Source organism: Terrapene carolina, unplaced genomic scaffold (assembly GCF_002925995.2).
Source record: "Terrapene carolina triunguis isolate 2854851 unplaced genomic scaffold, T_m_triunguis-2.0 Scaffold96, whole genome shotgun sequence".
NCBI lineage: Eukaryota > Metazoa > Chordata > Testudines > Emydidae > Terrapene > Terrapene triunguis.
This window is the reverse complement of record NW_020664447.1, coordinates 16410301-16421565: the sequence shown is the minus strand read 5'-3', so window position 1 is coordinate 16421565 and position 11265 is coordinate 16410301. Positions and strand designations below refer to the sequence as shown.

General features: G+C 42.4%; 1 protein-coding gene across 1 annotated transcript; it reads right to left on the bottom strand.

Annotated features, from left to right (window-relative positions):
- Positions 1 to 413: 413 nt before the first annotated feature.
- Positions 414 to 2434, bottom strand: LOC113406423 (E3 SUMO-protein ligase KIAA1586-like). The gene is given in 4 exon segments (XM_026651240.1): positions 414 to 1111; positions 1114 to 2118; positions 2121 to 2206; positions 2208 to 2434. Coding segments are annotated over 4 exon segments (2016 nt in total).
- Between the last annotated feature and the right edge of the window lie 8831 nt (positions 2435 to 11265).

Genomic DNA, 11265 nt, shown 5'->3' with positions numbered 1-11265 from the left:
TGGTTAAACACAGTCAATAGGTCTTAAGTGTTGCAATGATACCCCACATCAGCCATCTTGCATAAAGTATATATTAGCTATGTCATATCCATATCAAGCATATTTTCATAAAGAATATAATCAGTGATGAGCTGCCAAAATCTTAACAACCGGTTTCCTATAAAAAGTTCTGATTTAAGGGATGTTCCACAGTATGTATTTTTTGTACCTTTCTCCATAAGAAATGGCAATGCATTGAGTCATTGGGAGTCATACTTAACTATTAAAAAAAAACATTTTTACATGTTTATTACAATATTAAAATATTACATGTGAACTACTTAAGTTATTAAAAAAAGTAATATATTCATGTTGAAGTATACAATGCAACAACAAGCAACATTGTAAAGACTATTTAAGTACATTATTTATTACTAATTAGGTAGTAATTTCCAAATGGCTTCTTGATCTTCTCCATAATCTTTGGTGTTGGATACATGAACTCTGGTATCTAATGTGGATCGATGACTTCTCATCCATGATTTAACATATGGTATTGGGTTCCAGGAACTTAGTGGTTTTCCCAACGAATTGATGGTCATAAAGCTTGAGATATGTTTAATTGTTAAATTCACCCTTTTATCACTATAAATAATATTCATCAACAAAAAAGCTCTTTCTGCTTCTGCAGAACTAATTGCAATTGTGTTCATAATTTGCTTTGCTTTCCTTATTGTTTCCGGTTCAGGAAGATTTTTTGATTGAATGTTATTCTCTACATAATCACGAAAATCATTTAAATCAACTACAAATTTTATGAATTTACTTAATTCATGCACTTTTTCTTCTCCTGATTTCCAAGGTAACCTGACTTCTTCAATATTCCATGAAGTGGGATCCATAACGTTGAATAATTCAACTATTTTAGGTGTATCATGAGAATGACCTAAATTATCTTCTTTATATTTAATGTGATTTTTGTTTAATGATCTTGCCTTCATTTTTTCAATAATGCACTCTATTACTTTGTCTCGTGGCAATGATTTAAACCTTACATTATCCTCAAACTCTATGCATTTAAAAGCATTACTTGCTATCATTTCATTAATTTTATTTTCGTGTATACCAAAACTATCGTTCGTTTGATTAGCTTATCTGCCTTTGTTAAACTCAATTGTCTCGCTTGCAGTGCATTTGATAATAATGCAAATTCATCCAAAATGTCAATCATTAATGCCAAGTCTTTTAAAAATTCTTTGTTTTTCAATCTTTTTGCCATGCCAGAAAATTTCTGATTTTTGGAAAAGTAAGTATAAAGAGCTGGATAAGCTCTCCAGACCGCTTTGACAGCTCTAAGGCTACAAGAAGCCCATCGTGGACCAAAAACAAGGCCTATTTTGATTATTTCAATATACAGTTCTTCAGAAACTTGTTTAAGTTCAAACTGACTTTTATTTAACTGATGAAAAATTGCATAAATCTTGTCCAAAAAAATCTTGAAATGGCTTATTTCATTGATATCATTTATAGCATCATCTAAAGCCAGTTGTAGCCGATGATTCAAACAATGCCAAATTATAATGTTTGGAAAATCTTGAATCAGTCTTGTAGCAACTCCAGATTTATGTCCAAGCATGGTGCTCGTGCCATCAGAACAAAATCCGATTAAATTTTTCTTTAAATATGCTGTGTCAAATCGTGTATCAGTTAACATGTGTCTCAAAGCATTATAAATATTTTCTGCTTTTGTTGATTCTAATTCCACTAAATTGAGAAAAACTGTTGGTGACGAATCTTGTAATTCACATTTTAGAAGAATTACAAGCACAGTTTTATTTGAAATTGTAGAAGCTTCATCAATAATAATACAAATCTTTGAATCGTTTTCGATGATTTTACTAAAAATTTGTTTTCTTATTAATTCAGCAATATGTTCTACATTTCTGATGGCCGAAAATCGAGAATGTAGGCAGTTCCCTAAATCTGTTTCATTCTTAATTTGTAGCTCTACTTCATCCTCCATATCTGACATTGGTCGGTTTCTTTTTACTAAGCTGTAAACGATGTTGAAAATTTTGCTGGTTATTGCAATATTTTTTTCAGTAAGTTTATCAATCACTGTAGTGAGAGGTTCTTTTTAGATTAATTTAAAATATTTATAACTCTCAAATGAGAGCTTGATTCGAAATGTTCCTTCATTTTTTTTTTTCTTAATGAAGCTTGCTGAACTTTTTTCAGTTCCAGATGCTTTAATAGTACACTTTTGCCATTCCGAAGAAATGTGTAAAGATTTTCCTCCAAGGACCCCCAAATGTGCCGTCTTTGCACAGTGGGAACAGCCAAGTTTTTTGCCTTCAATTATCAAGCCATTATATTTCTTTAAAAAATATTGTGCCTGCTCAGAAGTCCAACTATTGGGTACTACATTTTCACAATCATGTAAATCCTCTTCCATTGCGGACACATTTTCAGATGATTCAACATTTAAGATATTTTCATCACCAAAATTGTCATTGGCGTTTTCAGTATTTAAATCATTATTTTCACTACTAGAACTACTGACTAATGATTATCATTTTACTGGAAAACCAATCACTAATGCTTTTCTGGCGTTTCATTATGAAGGGTAAATAATATTGAATAGAAAACTTTAATCTTCAAATAACAATCCAGTTAGTATTACACACCGAAATATCACACGCAATTTACTAGAAATGAACAGACTGACTATGACTGGTCGTGTTGAATTGTATAGAAAACAGTTGCGCAAGTGCATGAACGAGGCAAGTGCAACTTCGATTAATTAACACAAGAAACAAGATGCTGTCTGTCTGTCTGTCTGTCTGTCTCTCTCTCTCTCTCTCTCTCTCTCAACAGGACAAACTTTGGCAGCGATGATATTTGACTCACATGCGCATATCAACATAACAAACGAGGCAAGTGTGACACTGTTAATAAAATAATAAACTAGACCGGGGTGGGCAAACTTTTTGGCCCGAGGGCCACATTGGCAGGGCTGGCTTTAGGCCGATTCCACCGATTTCCCCCGAATCGGGCCCCGCACCTAAGAGGACCCTATGCTCAGTGAGAATCCCTTCCCTGGCTAGAGGCGCCTTTTTAATTTTTACTCACCCGGCGGTGCTCCGGGTCTTCGGCAGCACTTCGGTCGCGATTGATGGTGTCTCGTGCCATAAAAGCTGGCCAGGTCAGGAAGGAATAAAATTCAATCAGAGCTGCAGAATCATTTTTCGGGGGATGGAAAGACAGAAAGGGAGACGGAGGTCAAGGGAGAGGATGTCACCATTTCACAACACACCGGAGGAGGAGGAGGGAAGAGTTAATGAACTATTGTTTTTATCAAGTGGAGTCTAATTTAATCAAACAATTGCTAGATGAGTGGGGGAGGGGTGGAAGACTAGGGCTGCAAGTTTTAAATCCCAGCTCTTTGGGTATTAGCACCTCTGAGCCCACTCTTACCCACCTTTACTCGGGTCGGGTAGTTCCTTTATTCAGTGGGGGCTAAAAGGTTGAGGAACGTGTTATAGGAGCTTGCAACTCTCTAGTACAAGAAAGTCTGGCTGTGTTAAAAGTGTATTAATCGAGTGTTCCTGGGGAAAATAAGTCCAGTAATGAGCCAAACCGTGACGATTTGTGGGGTCAGAAGACTGGATCAGGGGCTTATCAGGGATTGGTGAAGAACAGTTCAGTGATTGTTACAAAGGAGAAAAATAATCTTATAATTTATGTTTTAAAATGGCCCACTGGACAAAACAAAACCCTACACGTTCACACTGAGTTTAGGTTTTGATGTAAGTTCTGCTAGAGCTTTTTCTGAGTAGGTGAAACAGGGCTGCAGCTGCAGGATAGTGGAGGGACATTTCCCCTCCCCCAACCCCCCTTTAACAGCCACCGGGATAGAAAAAAGCAAGCGCCTATTATTTTTTAGTAAAGCACTGACCACAGTTTTCCTCGTAACATATAATTATTAAAATACTCAAGACCAACAATTCTAAAACATTGTCCCTATAATGGAAATTATATTTTTTTAAAATTGCAAAAATATACAACTTTCTCCCAACGGCTGCCTACCTCCCAAATAACCAGTGGAGGGAAGTGACACTATTTAATTAGAAAGCTTGCAAGCAGATTTGGCTCTTTAGGCTGCCTCTCTGTCCCCTCTAGCTTTCTTCCCCCCTCCCCTCAGAATAATTGCGAGGTAGCTGTTGATGTTTTTCTTACACCCGACAAAATGTTGGAGTGTTGCTGAGCTCCTGCCGCTCGGCCCGCCGGCTCTGAGTGGGAGGAGCTCAGCCCCGGAGACATCCTCATGGGGCCGGAGGCCCCTGCAGGGCCCGGGGCCTGGGGCAAATTGCCCCACTTGCCCCGCCCCTGGGTGGTCCTGGAGCTCGCAGCCCCTCCCCCCCCGACCTTGCCGGTGGCCGCTCAAAGCAGTAGGACTCGAGAGCTGAGCTGCCCAGCTGCCGGCAGCTCGGCACACTGCAGCTCTGCGGGCGGGGAGGGAGCGGAGGAGGGGCCGGGGGAGCCTCAGCCTCCGCAGCTGGGACTCCTGGGAGCTCAGGTGGGGGACAGGACGGTCCCACGGGCCGGATGTAGCTTGCGGACCAGAGTTGTTTGCCCACTGGCCCGCCCCTTAACAGCCAGTTCTACACCGGCGTCTAATTTTTAACAACCGGTTCTTGTGAACCGGTAGCAACTGGCTCCAGCTCACCACTGAGTATAATGTCACACCCCACATGTATATTTGCTGATCTGCAAATAGTAAAGGAGCATGCACCTTTGGGTTGAAACGCTCATGACAATAGTGCAGAGCCATGCAAGCTCCATGATTCTGTGTGAGATGGCAGACAGTGAGGAGGGCCAGGCAGGTTTGTGGGTTTAGAAAAAAAGGTGTAAACATTATGTATACATTAATGTATGGGATAAATATAAAATTAGTGGATGGTTAACAATGCATTATAGGAAGTTGGATCCCATGGCCACAACCACTCCTGTCTGACTTGTTTGGTACCCAGCATACACTGCCAAACCAAAGCTTCCCAAAATACAGTGGGTGGACAGTGGGATATCTATTCATGGTGCACCTCACTCTGAATCTATACAAGTGCTTCTGGTGAGTACCCTGACTGCTGAGACAAGGAGTCTAGGAGGCATGCACACAAGTGACATAGTAACAGTAGTGACTCTATGCTGACATAACTTGAGTTAACCTACACTTAAAGTGTAGATATGGCCTTAGGTATATGAAATGTTTGGGAGAGGTAACAGGAACAGCATGAGGGTAGGCTCAGGGTATGTCTTCACTAACCACTGGATTGGTGGGTAGCGATCAATCCAGCGGGAATCAATTTATTGCGTCTAGTGTAGACGCGATAAATCGATCCCCAAGCACTCTCCCATCAACTTCTGTACTCCAGCGCCAGGAGAGGCACAAGCAGAGTCGACGGGGGAGCGGCAGTAGTCGACTCACCACGGTGAAGACACCACGGTAAGTCGATTTAAGTACGTTGACTTCAGCTACGTTATTCACATAGCTGAAGTTGCGTAACTTGGATTGATTTCCCCCCCTCCTAGTGTAGACCAGGGCTAAGATTCATTCAGGTGTTTAGGCTCAAGGCATTGGAACTAAGAGGCACATAAAAAAGATATCATTTATTTATTAAAATTTCTTGACTCAAGGGTGTATAACTCATGATTTTAGAATTCTTGTGGTTGTAAAATTATCTTGGGGTTGTAGATGTGTGTTCATTATATTTTGAAAGGCAAAACTATGAATGGGTTAAACAAAGAATTAGATCAGTCCCTCAGGATAAGTACATTGGCTATTACTCAAGATAATCAGGGATGCAGGCCCATGCTCTGCATGTCCCTAAACCGTCCTTTGACTGCCAGATGCTGGGAGTGGACAATGGGATGGTTCACTGAGTCATTGCCTGGTCTGATCATTCCCTTAGAAGCACCTGGCATTGGCCGCTGTCACAAAACAGGATACTAGATTAGGCAAACTATTGGTCTGACCCACGATGGCAGTTCTAATTTTCTGCAAAAATTACAATAGATTTTTTTCCAGGGAGAAAGACGTTATAGGAGATAGTATACTGCCTTTATTGAATATTTGAGAATCAAGTTGTACACAGTAGCATGTGGAAAAACACTAAGGGCTAGACTGAGAGGCAAAATAACAGTTGCAAAAATGCAATCCCCATTGGAGGATTGACTCAAAGTTTTGACACTAGGCCAGAAATTCAGTCAGAGTGGAAGTCAGATGATCCAACAGAATAAACATCTGCTCTAAAAATGAGAAGAAAAAATTAGAATTAAAAATTCAGGGAATTCAGGGAATCCCAGCAGCAGATAAGACAACTTGGGAAACTATGCTATGAGACTCTATGCATTCAGATACAGTGATAAGGGATTCTTTGTTTTTGAGGGGATATATGTAAAATGTTTCACTGAATTAAATCTCAGGGATTATCTACACTGGCAAGTTAAAGCGCTCTAATTTGCTGGCTCAGGGGTGTGAAAAATCACCCCCCGGAGCACAGCAAGTTTTAGCGCTTTAAAGCGCTAGTGTGGACAGGCTCGGCTCCCAATGCTCAGAGCTAATCCCCTCGTCGAGGTGGATTACCAGGAGCACTGGCACCCGTGGCAGTGCTTTCAACTTTGTAGTGTAGACATAGCCTCAGTAAGTTAGATCAGACAAAGAGGAGCTGCAGTGACTAGGCATTGGGATGCCCGTGCCTGTAAGAACCCAGCCCTGGGAAGCCGATGCTGAGAGGTGCTGTCTGTGAGAGGGGAAATAAAAAAGCCCCTTTGCCCCCCACCATTTTTGCAAACTCTGGTGTCTCAGTCCCACTGGGGTAACTGCTACCCGCTCTGCCCCTGCCTGTGCTGGGTTTTGCCCTCTGTCATCCTCTGCCAGCGACTCACTCCTGGGCTTAACTCTGCCTCCTCCGCCCCTCATTCCTGATTTTACCATTTAGCCCCTCTCCTAATGCTGCCTCCAGCTGCTTGACCCCCCCCGACCAGTAAATTTCCACCCCCTGCTCAGACCCTGGCCACCCCCCTGCTCCGATTCGCCCCCTTTGCCACTTTTTAACCCCTGTCAAAAGCAGTGTGCAGAATCTTACAGCTAATAAGGACAACGTGAAGGTCAGTGACTTCAGCAGATGCTCAGTACATCGTAAGTAGCACATTCCTATGCAGAGCAATTTACTACACTACACCGGCTTTGCAGGGGCTTCCTAGATATGGGGTCAGAGTGTCTGCCAGTTACTGAACAGGCTGGAGCTGGCAGGGGCTTGTGCGCCCCACGTCCTTACAAACGTACTAAGGAGACCAGGCTCCGTGAGGCAGTAGTGTCTACGTGAGAAAGTTGCAGGACAACTTACACTGTATTTGTAAAGTGACTTTAGTCAAACCAGTGCAAATCTCTGTGCGGACCCTCCTTTTTCCTGGGTAAGCGGGGCTTATTTATCCTGATTCCTAATGGTCCACACAGGGTTTTATACTGGTTTGACTAAATCATTTTAAAATCTAACTTTTAAATTAAACTAGTGAAGCTTTCTTATGTAGACAGCCTATATGCCTTGTCTCCATTACAAAGTGATTTGATTTTAACTAAAATTGTTTTAAAAATTGATTTAGTTAACCCCTGTGTGGACACTCTTAAATTGATGTCAATCTGGTTTGTATCAGTTTCATTTAAATCTATTTCTTACTGAATTAAGGTGCCAAGCTGAGTCTACAGTGGCTGCTAAATGATGTTTCAAATCATGTTCACTAACTCACATTTTAAAAATATATATTTTCCCCTAGAATATTCCTCTTGTAAATAGATACACTGTTTGGGGGCAGGTTTGCCAGACATGGGAAACTGCAGGGACTATGTAGGGATCCAGGGTGGCTGCCCTCCGAACCTGAGGGTAAAGGGCCGCTCTCTCAGCCTGAGTGGGCGGGGCCAGGCCAAGCTCGCTCCACCCCCCAGAAGGGGAGGGGTGGAACAGGAAGTATAAAGGGCGGGGCCCTTATCTCAGTCAGGGCAGCACCAGGGAGGGAGGCAGATGCAGACCTTCATGCCAGGGGAGGCCCTGGACCAGTGGAAACCTCACCTGGAGGAAGGACTGGGGCTGCCAGAACTGCCCACCGCCAAGTACCCAGAGGGACTGGAGGAGCTGCAGGGGAAGCTGGAGCTGCTAGCAGCTGAGGAGCTGGAGGAGCCTGAGCCCGAGGGGGAGCTGGATCTGCCAACAGCAGACTATCCTGATGCACTGGCAGGACCAGAGGGATTCGGATGAGCAATCAGGTAGGAAGGAGCCCAGGGACAGAGCTGCACAGTGGTGAGTCTATATAGCGGAAGGACCCCGCTGACCCAGTGGCGGGACCCTCGTCCTGCCACTATCAGGGCCCTGGGCTGGAACGCAGTGGTGTAGGGTGGGCCTGCGTTCCCCTACCCGGCCAACCCATGCCGGGACCTTTGCCGGCGCTCCCCTTCCTGAGGGGCGCGCTACGGACCTTTGCCGGCGCTCCCCTGCCTGAGGGGCGCGCTACAGACACTGGCTGGTGTCCTTACTGCCGCTAATTCCCCAGTGGCAGAGGCGTGACCCAGGCTGGCCAGTGACATCGTAGCTCCCCACTGCCCCCTAGCGGGTAGGTGGACTGACACCGATCACAGACTACAATTAATTTTGTAAGCCATGCAGTGATGGATTCTATTTCTATCCAGCTGGACTCTCTCCCTCTTCACATGGCTATTCCTCTTCATTTATCCTATACTGTCTCTAAGTGGTTCTCAACCATGAAGCCAATGGGGAAAAAATGCTTTCTCCAATATACTCCAAAATCTTCAAAGAAATTTTGTCCATTTATACATCTCACATGTGAAAGTTCATGTGGATGAATTTGAATTTAGTGAAGTTAGTAGGAGAGATCAAAATCAAGTTTCTATTTAAAAGGGTCCATCAACTAGTAGTGTATGCATCTGATCAGATAGGGATTAGTGGTTGTCACAATATCTGCATGTTGATAGATTTTCCCTGCCCCTCCCTCCATAGGATTTTTTTTCTCTGCTCTTTTTACTCTCTCTCATTCAAGCAGCATGAGAACATGCTAACATTAGTTTTTGAGTTGAACTTTCAAACCCATAATGTTAGAATGGGTTTGAAATTAGGGAAAGTGAATTCTTCCATCCCCAGTTACAAAGGACCTGATCTAAAGCCCATTGAAGTCAATGGAAGAATTGCTTTGGATCATTCATGCTCAAAGATTGTACCACTAAGCTCCCGGGAATACAGTATTTAAAGCTATCTATCTAATCTATCATACTGATAGAAAACATTCATCATAGACTATAGGCATCCATTAATGGGATCCATTCCAATTATTAGAATAAAAGATCAAATCTTTAGCTAGTAGAAAACAACATAAATCTATGGCACTAGGCCTATTTACACCAGCTAAAGATTTCATAGCATGTATGGCATCCCTCCAAAACATCCTAATTTAAGACTGACTAATTTTCTTCATCCGTCACAGAGATATACAGGGCCTGAACTTGCTCCCATTGTACACATGTAGTCCTTAGTCAAGCAGATTGTCTGACTGAAGTAAATGGGACAACTCATGTGAGTACAACTTATGGATCCAAGTCTCATTGGATCCAACATTCAACTTGATCCAACTCCAAATAAAGTAGGTGAAAAGCATGAAAGTTGAATCAGGCCCAATATTAATAAGGGTTACAGAATAGTGATCACTTATTAATTGCTGATAGATGTTTTACTGCAGTTCACTGGAAGAAAAGAAAACCCTCCAGTAGCATTTTGGTTTAACGAAAATTGGGAAATACTGAAGATGGAAAAATTCACCTATTAATATCAAGTGGAAGTGTGATTTGGCCTTCTTTAGTGACTTTGTTTTTAATATTTTTTTTCTTGTTATTTGTATTAATATTAAAAAATAAACCCAGTAAAATAATACAAATAATCAAAACCCTCCATGGAGACTAGAACAGCTGCCAATGGAGGTAACTGAGTTCCTATCAACGAAAGTGTTTCAAAAGAGATTAGCTAACACTCTCAAGGTAATAGTTTAAGGGAATAACATGTACTAGCTACAGGAGATTGGCTTTATGAATTGTAAGGTCTCTTCTAGTCATAGCTTCTTGATTCTAGATAATAACAATTGCATAAAGAGAAAAATGATTGGGTGCACTTACTGCTTTATTAAATTACTATCACTATGCATATAAAAGATTGCTTTCAATTCTTTTTTAAATCAGAATTTGAGGCCTTAGAGCAAACTGTTACATAGAGAATGTCTCTATATAAATAATAGCCAATCAACACTGACAGGCTTAAGGATTGGTATATGTCTTTAGTAACCACTTCAAAAGAGTAAGAGGATATTTCAATATCAATTCAATGCTCTTTCATTCATTGTGTGCTGCCCTCATGCCAAAATGTTCCAGATGTCTAGTCATTTGGTGACCTGGCAAATAAACCCAGTTGAAATTAAAACTTGGTTTGGGGGGGGGGAAAAAAAAAAAGAATGATTGTGTTAGGGACAAAGGCTCAGATCCAGGAAGAGATTTAGGTGTTGAGACTCAGCATCCTGTTGCCTAACTTTTGGGCCCCTAGAAAATGACACTGTGATCTACAAAGCCTGAGGTAAGTGCCTAGGCTCCTATACAATGAATGGGGAGAGACAGGTACCTTAGACCATGATCCACAAAAGGCAACATGCTATGCAGGGAACCTCCTAAGGCAGAAAATGGGAGATGCAGACCCGCTAAGAGACTAAACTCTGTCATTCTCTCATCAGGAAGAAACCTATTTTCGCTTGTGATCTGTGAACTGGGGGAGTTTTGCTGCCCAAATTATGTGTGGGGCCCACTCTGATAGGTGTGCCCAGAGGCCACCTAGCTCCACAGAACAGCCAGGGATGGCCTCTAAGCACACCTACTGGACCTCTGCACAGGAGTTAGGTAGCCAAACAGCTGCCTTCCCAGGTTTGTGAATTGCTCTGGGATTACATGGTAGATAGCCCTCTGGGTGCTCAGAGTAAGACTGCAATATGCATGGTCAGAGGCAACAACAGAGGTTCCTACAGGATTAGGTGGAGCTGAGCGGGAATTTTGTGGATTGCAGTGATGCCCAAAAATAGGACTTGGGGACTAAGGCTATGCCTGCACTATGGGCCTTACAGTGGCACCGCTGCAGCTGTGCTGCTGTAAGGTCTCCTATATAGCTGCTCTATGCCAGCAGGTGA